At 59.2% G+C, this 17,129-nt stretch overlaps 1 protein-coding gene across 2 annotated transcripts; it reads left to right on the forward strand.

The window, feature by feature from the left end:
• The first annotated feature begins 834 nt into the window (after positions 1–834).
• On the forward strand, positions 835–17,053 carry SELENON (selenoprotein N). 2 transcript variants are annotated; one of them, XM_036823902.1, is made up of 12 exons: positions 835–1,023; positions 1,658–1,775; positions 4,926–5,059; positions 7,595–7,807; positions 8,024–8,148; positions 8,712–8,849; positions 10,554–10,635; positions 11,083–11,271; positions 11,654–11,759; positions 12,844–12,956; positions 13,050–13,151; positions 14,602–17,053. In XM_036823902.1, the coding sequence occupies exons 1-12, from the start codon at positions 835–837 to the stop codon at positions 14,770–14,772; spliced, it is 1,680 nt and encodes a 559-aa protein (XP_036679797.1). In that variant the 3' UTR covers positions 14,773–17,053. The 2 variants fall into 2 exon arrangements, with proteins under 2 accessions (XP_036679797.1, XP_036679806.1); XM_036823911.1 differs by lacking the exon at positions 13,050–13,151.
• Positions 17,054–17,129: the final 76 nt, after the last annotated feature.

Consider the following 17,129-nt stretch of genomic DNA (forward strand, 5'->3'; position numbering starts at 1 on the left):
GGAAAAACCACTCCTGTGGCCAGGGCAGGTCCAGCAGGGGAGAGCGGGTAACTCACAGCCGGTCTTGCCTTGTGCCTGGGAACTACCACCCCTGCCAACCCGGGTATTTCGTCTTCACCACAACCCACAGAAGGGCCTCTGTTGAATCCTCCTTATAGGCGAGGAAACTTTGGCCCCGCGGGTGAGGGTTCAGGGCTGCACCACCTGTGTTGGCCTTAAACAGGTAGTTCCCATCCCTGAGGAACTGGCAGGGGTGGCCTTCCAGGCGGACCATGAAGGGAATAGGGAGGGTTGAACTTCGTAGCTTTTCTGTTTCTAGATGACTGAAGACCTTTCAGCAAGCAGGTGGGATAAGGGTGGAGAGTGGGGTGCCCGGCGGCCGCTGGATGACGGCAGTGCCCTTCTCTGGCCTCCCTCACATCTGCCAAGTAAGGTGGACACAGGCCTGGCGGCCCCTGAGCCCCCTCCCAAGAAAAGCTTCGGCTGTGCGGGTCCTCCCCACCCCCACCCCCGCCCAGCCCCTCCTCCCAGTCCTCAGCCTGGAAGTGCTCCCGGCTCCACCAGGCAAGATGAGACGCGGAGGCCCGGTTTCGTTTTGGGAGACCAAGTACAAGAAGGAGGCACCGACTGGCAGGAAGGGGCCTGTGGAGCAGGAGCCCCGGCGCCCCCTCACGGACTCGTGCGCCCACTGAACCCGCTGTGCGCCGGACCCCGCGCCCCAGCCCGCCCCGCCCCGGCGCCCAGGCCCGCCCCCGGCCCCGGCCCCGCCCGCGCCCGCGCCGCCGCGGGTCAGCGTCGCCTGCCGCCCGTCCGGAGCCGCCGCGAGCCGCCGCCATGGGCCGGGCCCGGCCGGGCGAGCGCGAGCCGTCCAGCCCCGGCCCCGCCGCGCCGCCCGCGTCCCCGCCGCGCCGCGCCCGCGCCCGCGCCCTGGCGCTGCTCGGAGCGCTCCTCGCCGCCGCCGCCGCCGCCGCCGCCGCCCGGGCCTTCGCTCGCCACGCCGAGGCCCAGGCGGCCGCGCGGCAGGTCCGAGCCGGCGGGGAGGGCGCGGCGGCCGGGAGACTCGGGTGGGCCCGGGCAGCGGTGGGGCTCGCAGAGGGACCGGGCTCCGAGGGGCGGGTGGGGGCCGGAGGGCCGGGAGGGCGTCAGGGAAGGGATAGGACGGGGCTCCAGGGGTCGGGCAGACTTGGAAGGACTGATGGGGGAGGTGAGAGGACTGGCCCAGTGTGAGGCAGGAGCTGGGACAGGCTGCAGGGGGACAGTGCAGATGGGTGACTAGGACAGTGCAGACAAAGCAGAGAGCAAAGGTGGGACCCGAGCATCTATCTGGACGGGCCGGGAGCGCTGGGACGGTGGGGAGGGGAGACCGGAGAGGACAATGGGTGGACCAAGAGGGTGACACGAGATGGGCGGGATGGGCCCAGATAGAAAGGGAGCACTTAGAGAGTGGACAGTGGATGAAGGCTCAGAGTGAAGCAGGGACCAGGAGGGATGGGAAGGGGGACTGGGGCTCTGGGGCGTGCAGAGGTGGCATTTGGACAGGTGGGCTGGGAGATGGGCTGAGAGAACCAGGAAGATGTGGCGGAAGCAGCTGCCTCCACCCGTTTGGGATGCCAGTTGGGTGCACAGCTGCTCAGCCCAGCCACCTCCTCCCGAGCAGGACTCGGCGCTGAAAGCCCTGGGGACAGAAGGCCTCTTCCTCTTTTCCTCTCTGGACACTGACGGGGACACGTACCTCAGCCCCGAGGAGTTCAAGCCCATTGCTGAGAAGCTGACAGGTACCGGGAGAGGCTGGGGACTAGGCAGGAGGGAGCCGGGGCACCGCCCTCTACTTCTTGCTCTGTGTCTTCTGTGTCTGCTCTGAACAGAAGGGCTGCCTGGAGTAGGGGGAGGACGGTGCGTCCTGGCAGCCCTGGGGTCCTCCCAGCTCTGACATTTTCCGGCTGGTGGTTTGGGCAAGCTGCTTCAACATGGGCACCCACACATACTCGCACACCCAAGCCTGTTCTCCTCACGTGTGACTAAAACTAGTTAACATTCCCTGACCACCTTCTCAGGACCAGACATCACTTTAAGCACCTCCTGTGAGTCATCTCTTTAATCTTCACAGTGCCTGTGAGATGGACCTGTCCTGATCCTCTTGTGTATAGTTTAGGAGACGGAGGCGCAGGAAGGCTCTCCAGTTTGCCCAGGCTGGAAAGGTGCAGAGCCAGGATTAGGGGCCTCCTGTCTTCAGGTCCTGCACCAGCTCATTTGAAGCTTAGAGAAAAATGTCTGCAAAGTGCCCACCATGCAGTAGACAGGAGCTATTACCATTACTGCTAAATATTAAACTCTGCTCGGGAGCTGTCAGATTCCTATCGCACCTTGTTACCCATTTTTGCCTGGTTGTAATCAGTGATTTTTATTGTAAAGATGAGGGGCTGAAGCATTCTAATGAATTATAAAATGCCTCTCTCACTGCTCCATCACCACCCTAACCTCTGTGTCCATATCTTGTGACGTTTCTTGAACTTATGATCTTGGGCATTTACTTGTTACCCAAATTGCCTGGTGTAAGTAGGTCAATAGATGGGAAAGACTAGAAAGAGACACCAGCTGCTCTCAGGCCGGTAAGCGCCAAAGGACCGTGATGGGCTTTCTGTGTCTCAGGATGGGTCAGGTAGGTCAGCCACGTGCTGACCCGGTGGCCTTTGGTCACTGCCAGAGGAGGAGGGTCAGATGAAAAATGCTAATTTGCTGGAGCGGATGTGTCAGTGCCTCCCAGGGGCAGTCAGTACTGTCATGAAAGCAGATGGGCAGATACACAGGTCAGCCCTGTGTGGATTTGCTTTGACTTCTTATTTTGCACACACTTCTCCGAGCAGCCACACAGCCACCTCCTTGTCCTTTTTTACGGCCAGAGAGCAAGAGTTCCCTCATAATGACATGTTGGCCAAGCTTGCTGGGCTTGGGGGTGCTTTTAATTTTTTCACACAAATCTTTTTCTCCATCAGGGGAAAAGAGTCTCTCCCTCAATTACCTCCTAGGCCACTGTGAGTGCAAAACTGGACCAAGTTTTTGGGAGGACAAAAAACAAAACAAAACCAGAAAAACACCAAATCTAAGCAGGAAATGGAGGCAAACAGTCCTCTCTAGTTGGTACAGTTATGTGTGTTTAATTTTCTGCTTTATACCTTAAAAGTTTTACAAGTTGTCAGTAGTGAGCAAATTTTACTTGTAAGTCAGGAAATAAAACTTTTTATTAAAAAACCAAAGAGCCATAAAATGCTGGGTATTATTATTCATAATTATCTATGATAACAGTTAAGTAATTGGATAAGCAAGCCAACCAGTAACGCTGCACATTCCCATTGTTCCCTTCCTCTGAGGTTTCCAGATTGCTGTTTTGAAATTTTCTTGCCTTGACTTACAAGTGCAGAAGTAACCATGATTCTGTAGAACAGGGGTTTGCATCAGGAGCCACTGGGGAGCATTAATCGGGAGCACATTTTCCAGATTCTAGCCCCTGAAGACTCTGACTCAGTAGGTCTGAGGGGGGTTCTGGGCATCGGTAGTTTAAAAAGGTATCCTGGTGATTCTGATGATTCCTGGTTAAGAATGCACCCATTTTAATGCACCCATTCAGTCTGTCAGTCCCTCTGTCAACAAATGCCAGGTGTGGTCTCTACCAGCAAGAGAGCAGTCCTAACAGGACCCACCCGTGCTTCATTCCGTTATCTGTGTCGTGGGCCCCCACCCTGCTGTTAGTCACCCCTTCTGCAGTAGCCGTCATGCCTCCCTTAAGCCTTCATCGTGACTCCCTCCACCCTTGAAAGACTATAGACTTGGCAGGTCTCTGAGCAGGAAGAAATCTGACGAATCAAGTTCAACCACTAGCCAGTCCAGCCCCTCGTACTGATGGGGAAATGGGCCACCCAGGAAACAGGGAGAAGCAGGTGTCCTCACTTCTGGACCAGTGCTCTTTCTGTGACACCAAAGATGACCTGATTCCACATCCCCTGACCTCTCTGAGCAGCCTTTGCTTCTCCATGAGACCCTCATGACGGGACAGGCACGGTAGCATGGGCTCCATCTCTCATGTGGGAAAACCGGAGAGGATGAGTGATTTGCCCCAAATTGTCCAGGAAATGGAGCCAACCTCACCCCGGAGCTGGGCTCAGGGAAGGGGGACAGTGAGAATGGCCTTTCTGCAGCCAGCCTGGCCTGGTGGAAAGAGCACACATTAGAGTCAGAATTAGGTTTGAGCCCTAGCCCCGTGGATCCCTAACCATGAAACCACCGGTAATAGCAATACAGCTGACATTTATTACTGGTTTACTCTGTACCAGGCCTGGATTATCTCATTTAATCCTCATAACAAGCCACTGGGCCAACCGTCACACAAGCTGGTGAGGAGTGGGGCTAGGATTTGAACCCAGGTCGTCTGGTTCCTAAGCCTTTGAGGAAACTTTTGAGGTCTTAATGCCCCCGGAAGAGGGTTGTGGTTGATTATAGGTTTAAAGTAAAACAGGCCTGGGTTTGAATCCTGATTCACACACTACCTAGCTGTGTGTCCTTGGGGAAGTGACTTCACCTCTCTGAGCCCCCAGTTTCTCATTTGTAAAATGGAATTGATAATACTGCCTTCACAGGGTTACTGTGAAACTAAAATGTGATATACATTGAAGAAAATGTGTATGTGTGATATACCATGTGGTATACATCATATGTACGCCTTTTATATCATACATATACAATTTGTGTATGTTTCATAAACGATGTGATCTATATTGTTACTTTGTTGATTGTTACCTGTTACACCCCCACCCCACCCCCATCCCTGCCAGGCCTGGCTTCCTTAATCACTGGCCAGTGTGGACATCCTGAGAGAAGTGAGGCCCTGCCATCTAAGGCAGGACCCCTCTCCAGCGACCTGTATCTCACAGGGTCAACTCCTTCGGCCAGCTATGAGGAGGAGGATCTGCCCCCTGACCCCAGCGAGGAGACACTCACCATAGAAGCCCGATTCCAGCCTCTGCTGCCAGAGTCCATGACCAAGAGCAAAGATGGGTTCCTAGGGGTAAGTTGGGGCAGGAGTGGCAGGGGGTCCCCCACAGGCGGGACCAGAGACAGAGGGACCATCTGTGTGCACTCACCTCCTGAGAATGGGTCTGTGGTCTGCTCACCTTCCCTTCTTTCTGTCTTTCCTTCCTTCTTTCATCAGCACCCTCTGTGCACCCAGTGCGCCAGGCCCTGGGGGTCCAGAAGTGGGTGCGACGCTGTCCCTGCTGCCCGGGCACAGTCTGGTAGGGGAGGTAGGAGGGATAAGCATGAGCCTCTGACCCAGAGTGGGGGTCTGGATGGCTTCCTGGAGGGAATGACATTTGACAGTGACTGCAGGGGACGAGGGCTCAGCCCATTGTCTCAGTAGGGGTAGGAAAAGGATCCGGCTGGAGGAAACAGCAAGTGCACTAGAGACCGTGCTGATGCAGCCGCCTCGCTTGTAATCATTACTTTCTGCAAGTCAGTCTTTCCCCCCAGGCTGTGAGTTTCCTCAGGGCAAGGCCGGTGACTCACACATGTGTGCCTCCCCAGGCCCCTAGCACAGTGCCTGGAGCCTGACAGGTGCTCTGCTGAGGTTCAGCCCCTGGCAACGGCTGTAAGGTGGGGATGACCCTGACAAGTGCCATCCTAACCAGCCCTGTGGTTAGGACCTGAGGCCCTGTGGACAGGGTCTCAATCCCTCCCGGGACCTAGGCATCCCCAGGCCCTGCCCGCCTTTCCCACTCTCTCCCCTGCGCTCTCCTCTCAGCTTTCCACTACTCCAGATGTCCGGGCTTTCTTCCAGCTGACAGCCTTCTCATACGCTGGACCCTCAGCCAGGAACAACCTTTTCTCTTTGCCTCACTCACAGCTACTCAGCTTTTACAGCTCAGCTGAACTGTCATTTCAGCAGGAGATGCCAGGCAGGCCACTGAGGGCAGAGAGAGGGGGTGGCTGGACCCAGGGCATGGGGGACACACGCAGGGGCATCCTGGTCAGTGGGACTGGAAGAGAAGTTGCCAGATGGCAAAGGGCCTCAGCTGCCTAACTTTGGCCTTCGTTCTGCAGCAGCAAAATACCATAGCAGATTTTGAAAGAGGAGAATTCTCTCATCAGATCTAGGCTCTCCAAACTGGCAGCTGGGGAGAAAAGGGAGACAAGAAGACCAGTTCCCAGGAGGGAGGGGGAGACAGGTGGGGGGAGGCCATGGTGATGGAGAGGAAAGGCAGCCCGGGGGATGCTGGGAAAGGGAGAAAGGCAGGGTGTGGCTACTAATGGAAAGGGGGGGGCAGTTGAGGTGACTCAGGCTTCTGGCTGGTGGCCAGGTGCATGGGGGCCCATTGCCCGATGGGGGCTGGAGGAGGGAAGCAGGTCTGGTAGGGAGGGTATGAGGTCAGTTTGGACTGTTGAAGTTGAGTTCCCTGAGAGATGTCCAGGGAGAGAGTCCAGTAAGATCTGGGTGGAGAAAGGTCTGGCATTGATGGGCTGAAGTGATGTCTGAGCAGATGAGTCCCTCCTACAGGGCAGAGAGAACAGGGTGGGGCAGGTGCAGGGGGCCCACCTGCACTTACAGGGGAGATGGGTCCGGAGCAGCACCGCAGCCCTGCGTCCCTAGCTCAGCCCCCTTTCGCGGGCCGCTCCGCTAAGAGCTCGCCAGCCTGTGAGCAGGACCCAGCAGACGGGCAGGCTCTGCCTGGCCCTGCAAGCCAGCCCCGCTTTGAGAACTTGCCTGTGAAAGCCCTCTCCTCCCACCTCAGCTTCCCACTGAGCCGGGTCCCATCACCAGGGAGGTCAAAGGTGGGGCAGCTCCCTGGTGGCTGAGCACCCTGAGGGGGGCCAGGCACTCACTGTCCTGGTGGCCACTGATGGTGGCCCAGAAGGGCAGGGAGGAGCTACGGAAGGTGGAGCTTTGACCAGGGGACCTGCATGCTCCAAGGTCCCGCCTCTGCTCTAGGCAGATGTGCAGAGAGGCCTGCAGAGCGTCTGACCCTCATTCTGTCCCGCCCTTCAGCTCATCAGACAGCAGTGGGGTGGGTTACTGTTGAGGAAATGGCTCAGGGAAGGCCTTTGCCAGGGATGCGCAGCCAGCGTGGCCCAGGCTCTGCAGAAAGCAAGGCTGGTGGACGGGGAGAGGAAGCCCAGGGCAGGGCGGGGCACCCGGGATTGGTCTGCTGGCTTATGTACAAGAGGCAGGCAGGCCTGTGTGAGGCCCGGGACCTGGGCTTGGAGAGGGAGGGAAGAGGCCGTGAGAACCCCCCTCACAGAGCCCCCCGTTCCAGTCCTGGGTGGCCCCTCCAGCTGCCTCTGCTCCCCTGCCCTTGAGCGAGCTGTTCCGGCCTGGGCTGGACCCGAGGGGCCACAGGGGCACCACTTCTCTGGGCAAGGGGCCGGGGAAAGTGAGATGAGCCTCAGCTCTGGCAGGAGAGTGCCAGGCTCATGGCCGTGAGCAGGCAGGAGCCTCCCGGGTCCCTCTGCTTCCTGGGCTTGTGGGTTGGCTCAGGGCTCGAGGAGACCTCCGCACACACCTGGGACGTTCTCAGTGCCCCAGAGCTTCGACTTTCCTCTGCCCCAGGTCTCCCGCCTGGCCCTGTCCGGCCTCCGCAACTGGACGACCGCAGCCTCGCCAAGCGCGGTGTTTGCCGCCCGCCACTTCCGGCCCTTCCTTCCCCCTCGGGGCCACGCGGAGCTGGGCGAGCCCTGGTGGATCATCCCCAGTGAGCTGAACGTCTTCACCGGCTATCTGTCCAACAACCGCTTCTACCCACCACCCCCCAAGGGCAAGGAGGTAAGGGTAGCCCACGGCAAGCCCCGGGGCCCTGCCCCCCAGCCCCAGCACGGCCCCTCCCCATCGGCAACTGGACCCCCAGGGCCACGCCTACCCCACCTGCTCTCTGGCCTGCCTCTGGCCCCACCCCCACCTGGGCCCCAGGTCCAGAGCTGACCCTCACCCAGGGGAGCTGGGCCCAGCAAGCCAGCCCAGGTCCCACTGCCCTCCCCCCAGGTCATCATCCACCGGCTCCTGAGCATGTTCCACCCTCGGCCCTTCGTGAAGACCCGCTTTGCCCCTCAGGGGGCCGTCGCCTGCCTGACCGCCACCAGCGACTTCTACTACACCGTGATGTTCCGGTGAGGGGTCCTGGCAGCCCCATCCTTGCCTCCCACCTGGGCCTGGGACTCCAGGGAAGCACAGATGGGTTGAGCACCAGGAGGCGGGGCCTGACTCAAAGCCCCCAGCTCCACCACTTACCAGCCTGTGGTCCCGGGCAAGCAGCTTTGGCTCTCTGAGCCTCACTTTCCTCATTGTGCATCAGGGCGGTGGTGACTTCCTCCAGGAGGAAGAGAAAAGGTGTTGAATGTGCTTAGCATGGGGCTGTTGGCCGTGATTGTCATCCACACAGAAGGGGGTGCGTAAGAGCTGTGACACCAGGTCACACACACCGTGGAGGGCTCAGAGGAGGCTCGGGCAAGGCTTCCGGGGAAGGCAGCACCTGAACTGGGCCCTGAAGGATGGGCAGCGCTTGGAGGGCGTCCCTTCTCCCTGCCCCACACACTTCTTCCTCCCCCGCCCAGCCCTCTACCCCTCACAGAGTCTGGCCAAGGGTTCCAGGCTTTGGGGCAGAAGTGAGAGGGGAGGTGGGCAGGCTCTGCTCAGCAGGGAACCTGCTCCCAGCCGGACCCTTTCCCTCCAGCATCCACGCCGAGTTCCAGCTCAGCGAGCCGCCCGACTTCCCCTTCTGGTTCTCACCCGGCCAGTTCACGGGCCACATCATCCTCTCCAAAGACGCCACCCACGTCCGTGACTTCCGGCTCTTCGTGCCCAACCACAGGTGAGAGCCTTGGCCCTGGCCCCGGCATCCTGCTCCCATTTGCCCCTCACCAGCTCCAGGAGCTCAGATACAGGGGCCCGGAGGCCCCCTCAGTCTCTCCCCAGAGCTACTTCTCTTGGGAGGGGCCTAGAGCTGACCCAGGAGGAGGTAGCTTGAGGTGAACTGAGGGAGGTCATTCCATCATCTGATAGGCGTGTCCCAGGCGCTGTGTGGGCCTGGCCTGCCAGCTCTGTGCTGGGACCCAGCGCGATGGCCAACAGCCTCTCCCTGAAGATGGAACTGCCCCCCCCACCCCGCGCCATACTGCTGACAGACCTCCAACAGACCCGTAACCACAGCCTGCTCATGCCACCCTAGGCGAAGGCCAGCAGGTGGGGAGGGACCCGGCTGGTCAGGGTCCAGGAAGGCCTCCCAAAGGAAGGGACGTCTGTGCAGCGACCTGGGGGCTGAGGAGAGTTTAGCCAGGCAGAGGGAAGGGCACATACAAAGGCCTAAGAAGCAGGCCCTCCACGCCTGCAGTTGCTACCACAGACCCTGGGGGGCCAGGGGGCGGCTTCTGGGAGGGCTCAATGCCAGTCACCTGCCTGCTTGCCTGCCTGACCTGCTCAGGGACAGCCTCTTGTCAGGGAGGAAAGGGACGCAGAAAGTCTTTCCAGATTCCTGACCCCCAGCCCCAGCACGGCCCCTCCCCATCGGCAACTGAACCCCCAGGGCCACGCCTACCCCACCTGCTCTCTGGCCTGCCTCTGGCCCCACGCCCACCTGGGCCCGTGATAGCACGCAGCTGCTTAGTGAGCCTGAGTGACTGTGCAGGGACAAGACCTGGGCTGAGAGATGAGGGACCCAGAGCGAAGTCTCAGCCGTGGCACCCGTGGGCTCCGTGGCTGTGGGCAAGGCCCTGGACCCCTCCAGGCCTCAGTTTCCTCATCTGCTAGATGGGAGGCTGGCTCCTGGGCAGGAGTGAGGGGGTCATTGGGACAGCCTGGGAAGAGACAGTTGCCCCCAGGACCAGGAGCGGTTTCCTCTCAGTCCCCCGAGGGAGGGAGCATCCTGGGCCACGGGGAAAACGAGGAGGAAGGACGAGCTCTCCTCCTCCTTCCTCGCTCATCAGGCAAGCCCCTGTGCTGCAGGGGCTCAGCCCAGGGTTGGAGGTGGGGTCCTGGACTGAATGACACAGAAGGAGGGGGCAACTGCTCCTGGGCCTGTGTCTCAGGCCTAGACCATGGGACCGCCGACCGGCTCTGAGGGCACCCAGCTCACCCTGACTGCCTCACCTGCCCAAGGTGGTTGGTTGTCTGTCCTGGGGCTCCCCCATGTGGCGGATCTGCAGGTTGCACATGCTCAGGCCAGACTTCCCGCGGGGGGAGGCACTGATGAGCGCTGCCTCAAAGAGTCATGGATCGTGGACAGTGCATGAGCCATGGGTATGGAAGCCCTTCATGAACTGTAAAGGGCTGGGCCAGTGGAGGGTGGCATGGCCGCAGTGCCTTCCGAAGAGGCAGCCTGGGGAGAGGAAAGGGCCCAGGCTCTGCCGTCAGAACTCTAGTGGCTCTGAGACCTTGGGTCCACCCTGCCAAGTCTCAGCATCCTCATCTATAAAATAGGGTCAGCTGCATGCTTTCATTTAGATAAAGTCTGACGTCTGGTTAATGGGCCTTGGTGACGGTGGTGTTCTGCCCTGGCCACCCTCTCACCTGTCCCCAGGTCTCTGAATGTGGACATGGAGTGGCTGTACGGGGCCAGCGAGGGCAGCAACATGGAGGTGGACATCGGCTACATACCCCAGGTGAGCGCACCTGGGTAGGGTGGTCCCTACCCAGGTAGGAAGGTGGGGCTCGGCCACAGGGCCCTGCCACAGGGCCTCTCAGCCTGGCTGCAAGGAGGCCCAGCTGGCTAGGAGCCTTGGGGCAGTGAAGGGCAGAGCTCCTGCAGGCTGAAGCCACTGTCCCCAAAGCAGGATCCTAGGAAGCCACCTGTTCTTCCTAGCCAGCGTCTGCCACGGGCCCTCAGATGGCTTCACACTGGCTGGACACTGGCTCTGTCCTGCACTCACTGCACAGCCTTGACCAGGCCCTGCCCTTCCCTGGGCCTGTCTCCCCACCTCTGCAATGAGGGGCAGATCTGCAGAGGTGCACCTCTGCAAATCTTTGAGGGTCTCTCGGGGCCCCTGGAGGACTCGGGCCCCTCGCTGAGACGTCCCTCAGTGACAATCCCTCACTGACCTCCGGCCCAGATGGAGCTGGAGGCCACGGGCCCCTCAGTGCCCTCTGTGATCCTGGACGAGGATGGCAACATGATCGACAGCCGCCTGCCCTCAGGGGAGCCCCTCCAGTTTGTGTTTGAGGAGATCACGTGGCAGCAGGAGCTGAACTGGGAGGAGGCCGCCCGGCGCCTGGAGGTGGCCATGTACCCCTTCAAGAAGGTGAGGCCAGACGGGGGTAAGGGGCGGGGTTGGGATCCCTGGGGCTGGGTCCGGAGCTGTGGGAGCAGCAGGTGGGCACTGGGCGTGGGATGCCATGCAGGGCTTGCTGCTGAGGCTGCCTCCCTCTGGGGCCCAGCCTGGGCCAGGGAGCCTCCCTTTTGCCCTTTAGAACTTGGAGGAGGTACCCCCTGGCTCAGCATCACCCCTTCACACAGACACACAGACACATGCACACAAACACACACACTGCAAACATACATGCATATGTACACACACACGTATATACACTACAGACACACACTACATGCACATCACACACTCAGCCCCTGAATGGGACCCTGGCGGCACACAGTAGCTTCTCTCTGTCTCGACTTGGCCCCAGGTCACCTACCTGCCGTTCACCGAGGCCTTCGAGCAAGCCAAGGCCGAGAACAAGCTGGTGCACTCAGTCCTGCTGTGGGGGGCCCTGGACGACCAGTCCTGCTGAGGTGAGGGAGACCCTTGCAGTCTGAGGGGAGAAAGGGGGGCAGACTTCATACCTTGCGGGTACAGGAGGCCCTGAGACCAATGGGACTCTCCTGTCACAGTATGAGGGACTCAGGGACGACATGGGGCAGGGTGTGGGGTGACGGCTCGCAGGGTTCTGTGCTAAGCCCAGAGGAAGCTGCTGGACACAATAGAAAGAGCCCAGCTCAGCCATTTTCAGCCTGGAGACCTTGGCCAAGTGACTCCTTCCCTGAGCCTCAGTTTTCTCAGCAGTAAGAGGGTAACATACTTACCTCCCAGAGTTGTGAAAACAGATGTGAAAGTGCCTGTACTTGCACACGAGTGAGAGAAGGTAGTGCTAGAGCCTGGGCTGCATTCACTTATTCAGAAAATTCAACGAAGACCCGCTGGTGCAAAGTTCTTTGGGTGCCTGACACTGGGTACAAAGATGAGCAAACAATGGCCCTGCCCACATCCAGCCAATCGACAAACATCCTGGGCACCTCCTGTGCCGAGCCATAGGCTAGGTGTTGGGCATCTTGCACTGAGGAAGTCAGAATCAGCCCCAGTCCTCAGGGAGCACACAGTGTGTGCAGAAGGCAGACAGTGAATGAACAAGTACAAGCGTGGTGAATTTACACAAGGCATGGTCCAGAGTGGCACGAGAGTGTGTAACGGGGTGGCAGGGTCAGGGAAGGCTTCTTTAGAGAAAGTGACATATAAGCTGAGACTTTGAAGGATGAGGAGGATGATTTTGCCAAGTGACAGGGGAAGTGTTTTAGGTAGAAGAATTGTCTGTGCAAAGACCCTGGGACAGAGTTTAGTGGATTTAAGAAGCTGTCACTGTCTAGAAGCCCCTGGGCCAGGTAGGCCCCCAGCCAAGTCTCAGCCCAGGATGCCAGTATGTTATTGATGTTAGTTACAGCTGCCATTTATTCCCCACCTCCTCTGTGGTAGATTCTTTGAATCTGTTATTTCACCTGGGTGCACTGACCGTTCTACAGTTTATGAGGTTTACTGCTGATAGAAAACCCAGTGAGACATGCAGGGTGCCTCACCCACCTGGCCTTGCCTCTCCCGGAACAGGTTCAGGGCGGACTCTCCGGGAAACTGTCCTGGAAAGTTCGCCCATCCTCGCCCTCCTCAACGAGAGCTTCATCAGCACCTGGTCCCTAGTGAAGGAGCTGGAGGACCTGCAGGTGAGTGGCAGGTGGGCGGGAAGAGCCCCATGGGCGCCCCTGGGACAGTGCTGGGAGCCGAGGTGTCAGGAGCGTGCCCAACTGTCCCCATAGAACAACCAGGAGAACCCATCCCACAAGAAGCTGGCCAGCCTGCACCTGGAGAAGTACAGCTTCCCCGTGGAGATGATGATCTGCCTGCCCAATGGCACCGTGGTAGGTCCCCCACCACTCATCCCCAGCCCCGGGCCAGGCACCATGGGGCAGGGGAAGCGGCAAACAAGGGGCACGGCTTACAGACCTCATCAGGCTCCAGGTCTGGCTCTACCACTTCCGGGCTGGTGTCTTAGCCAGTCCGAGCCTCAGTTATCCCCTGATGTCCCCTCAGCCTGCCTCGTGCAGGTGTCGGGACACTCCCTCAGAAAGGGAACCTCAGCAGCACTTTGGGGACCTGGCAGCAGTGGGCATGGTCTAGCAGCAGAGTGGACAGGAACGTGACCTGAAAGAGAAGGCTCAGACCATTGCGGCCAGTCCTGGGATGGAAGGGAGGGAGGGACAGGCCTCGTGACAGGCAGAGAGGACCTGGGGACGCCCCAGGCTGAGCCAGGCTTCAAGACCCTATCTCTCCCGAAGGGCCCCTTACACAGCACTCTCATCGTCGCGTTGGGTTCTCACGGGAGCTTTGGGGATAGATGAGCACGAATGCCGATCTCACAAACAAGGAAACTGAGGCTCAGAAAGGTTCAGAGACTTGGCAAAAGCTGCATAATTAAGAAGTATAGCTGCCGGGAATTCCCTGCAGTCCAGTGGTTAAGACTTGGTGCTTTCACTGCTGTGGGCCTGGGTTCAGTCCCTGGTGGGGGAATTAAGATTCCACAAGCCGAGCAGCGCAGCCAGGAAAAAAAAAAGAAATACAGCTGACTTTCAAAACAGGCGCCCGCCTGTGAGCCTCAGTGTCACCTGCTCTTCTGAGCAGAGCTGCCCCTTATCCTTTAAGTCCCAGGGGATGGTTAGTGTGGGACTGAGGGATGGAAGCAGGTGGGGAGCAGCGCAGGAGCAAGAGCTGGGGCTGGCCTGGAATGGGGGCGTCCAGTGAGGGCTTGGTGGCGAGGAGGAGGGTGCCAGCCGAGGGCCTTCTGTCTGGAGTTCAGAAGAGGAAAGGCCCGGGGGAGCCAGCCAGCTCGCACCTGTCCACAGGCGCCCACTGTGGTGGACTCGGCCCAGCCAGGGCCCGGACTGGCGAAGCTGGGCGGACAGGACTCTGCCTGGGCTGCGGGTGGCCCGTGCTCTCCCGCTCGCTCGATTTGTTTGTTCGTTTACCGGACACCTGCCCTTAAGGTGCCCACTACCTGGAGCGGGAGGCAGATGGGGACACAGGCGTGTGGGCATTTCGACAGAAGTGAGTGCGGAGTTCAGGGCTTCTGGGAACAGAGGAGAGAGGTCATGGGGCGCGGAGGCAGAGGAGGGAAAGGTGATGCCGGAAGGCATTAGGTTTCACCTGGTGGGCGAGGTGTGGAGCCCTGGAGTCAGAGGGCCCTGTGAGCAGAGGAGGAGGGGGAACGGGTTGCCCCTGCTGTCCGCCATCTGCCTCAGCGGGAACAGTTGAGGCTGCGGGGGCACTGAGCCCGGCTGGGCCCCCGCCCTCCTCACCCCACCCTTCTCCCAGGTCCACCACATCAACGCCAACTACTTCTTGGACATCACCTCTGTGAAGCCTGAGGACATCGAGAACAATGTCTTCAGCTTCTCATCCACCTTTGAAGACCCGTCCACAGCCACCTACATGCAGTTCCTGAAGGAGGGCCTCCGGCGCGGCCTGCCCCTCCTCCAGGCCTAGTGCGCCTGCTGGGCAGCGAGAAGCCCGCTGGACGGGGAGCTGGACAGGCCCCTCTGCCCCGGAGCCAGAGCAGCCCTCGCACATTTCACCTTCCACCTCTCAGGCTGCCCGTGGGGTCTGCGGCCATCCGAGCTTTGCCTCAGTGAAGGGGGGACAGGGGGTCCTCGGCTGACCAGGTGGATGAACCTCGAGCTCCAGCTGCCACCATCAACCTTTTACTACCTACCTGGCTCCGGAAGCTGCTTGGGACCCCAGAAGAGGGCCCGGGGTCATCTCCCTGGACCTCACTCACTCAGGCACATAGTCCCGGCCCTTGCAGGGCAAGTAGCAGGGAAGAGTGGGTGCTAGGAAGACAGGGCCACCCCTCTCTCCTTACCTTCTCCCCCTCCCAAAAGAAACATCAAGAAGCCCTGGCCTGAGGGTGTGGGCAGGCTGCCAGGGAAGCACTCCTGTTTGTCCGGAGCCTTCTTCCTCGCATAGCCCTGGCTGCCCTCCTGTGCTTGGTGTCCCCAGTGGAGTCAGTCTCAGCTGGAGACAGCCTTCTGGAAGCTCTGGGTAGAACCCTCCTTCAGAAGCGGAAATCGTACTGTACCCCTGCTGCTCCCCAGACCACTCAATCCAACCTAACGATAGGACCCCGCAACCTATTTCAGGACTTACTGGAAGCCAGCTCTCTAGGGAGGTTTACCACGAAGTAAGCTTCTGCCCTTGGCAAGGAGTCCGCTGAGGCCCAGGGCCATGGCACCCCTACCGCCTACCCCAGCACAGGCCACAGCGGGGCGGCTGGAGCCAGTGTCCCTGTAACACCTCCTGCCCCTCAGACCTCAGCTCCACAGAAGTGTAACCCAGTCAAAGAACACAGCGTCCCCCAGCGCTGGCACTGTCCCAGCCATCAGGCAGCCCCACCAGCCTGTCCACCGCTGGGTGGCCACTGACTCTCCTTGGCCACTCTCAGGGCCTTGGTCCACATCCTGAGCCACTGACCACAGCCAGTCTCTTTTTTATACACGCAGGAAAAGTGTTTTTATGTGAACTTTCTCACAGTTTATATGTATTTTTGATAGCCCCGGCACTGAGGAGAAAGGAGGGGGCAGTGGTACCCCCCAGCAGCTGCCCCGTGATGGCTGGATCTGAAAGCCTAGGTGGATCCAGCTTGATGTCTTAGCAGTTGCTCCTGTGGGAAGAAACACCCCTCTCTTCCTTCTCCTCTTCCAACTGTTTAAAAATAGTCCTCAGAGGGTCAGTATACCCCCTACTCTATCCTTGTCCTCCGCTCAGGCCCATGAGGGGTCCTTGGGCTTTCATAAAGCCCCCTCCGCCGCCCATCCCTGCCCTCATTTATGCCCCCTCCGCCACCCCACAGGGGGGCTCCCTCCTGACCTGGAAGAGGAAGGAAGGCAAACATTTCCTCAGATGCACTCCCAGCCCTCCCACCTGCCACTGGAGTTTCCACACTGAGTCTTCCTCACAGACTGTCGTGTTCTCAGTGTTGTATCAAGTATCGTAATAATGGCCAGTTACCAAGAGCTTTCTCTACCTAAGGCACTTTGTTAAAATCACATGCATTTCCTCATTTAATCCTCACAGCAGATGTGAGGCGGATAGTAATCATTCCCATTTTGCAGATGAAGGAATTGGGTCTCAGGAAAGTGAAGTGACTTGCCCAAGGTCACTCAGTGGTAGGGTTGAGGTTCAGCCTGTGTCTTGATGTTGGAGTGTTTTGTCTTGCACTACACATGCCACCCCGCAGCCCACCCCCTCTCTCCCCTGCCTGTTTTCAGTGAGGTGAGAAAGCCTTTCAAACCAAAATGTCTTATTCCCCTCCGTTCTCCAGAGCAAATGAGGTGTGAGCCAACAAGCTCAGCCCAGTTCTTTGTGTCCCTTATGCAAGGCAGTGCTTCCATGCCGCTTACAGGGAGGGAGGGCCCCAAGCCTGTCTCAGTGCTTCCAGGCATGGGTGGCAGTAGCCTGTCCCATGAGCCACCCAGTGTCAGCAGAGGCTCAGCCTTCCCACCCAGCAGGGCCTTCCCCTCACGCTGGTCTGGGAAGGCCGGCGCCGTGATGAGCGACTCGTACCCCGTGAAAGGTAAAGCTTGCTTGGGCTTTCTGCATCCTCACCTGATGCCTCTGCCTGACCCCCCACCATGAGCCTTGAGGCTCATGGTGGGGGAGGGCCGCAGCTGCCCTCTTTTGTCACCCCTCTGCCACTTCCCTGCCCTGTCCCCAATGTGTCCTATAATAAAATTGGAGATTAGGGTGGTTCTAAGTGCCTTTCCTTTGAGCTGGATGTTGTTCAGTTCTGTTCTCGGTCTCATTCCTCTGCTGAGATTGGCTTGGCAGATGGGCAAGGGAGCATG

Source organism: Balaenoptera musculus, chromosome 1, assembly GCF_009873245.2.
Source record: "Balaenoptera musculus isolate JJ_BM4_2016_0621 chromosome 1, mBalMus1.pri.v3, whole genome shotgun sequence".
Taxonomy (NCBI): Eukaryota; Metazoa; Chordata; class Mammalia; order Artiodactyla; family Balaenopteridae; genus Balaenoptera; species Balaenoptera musculus.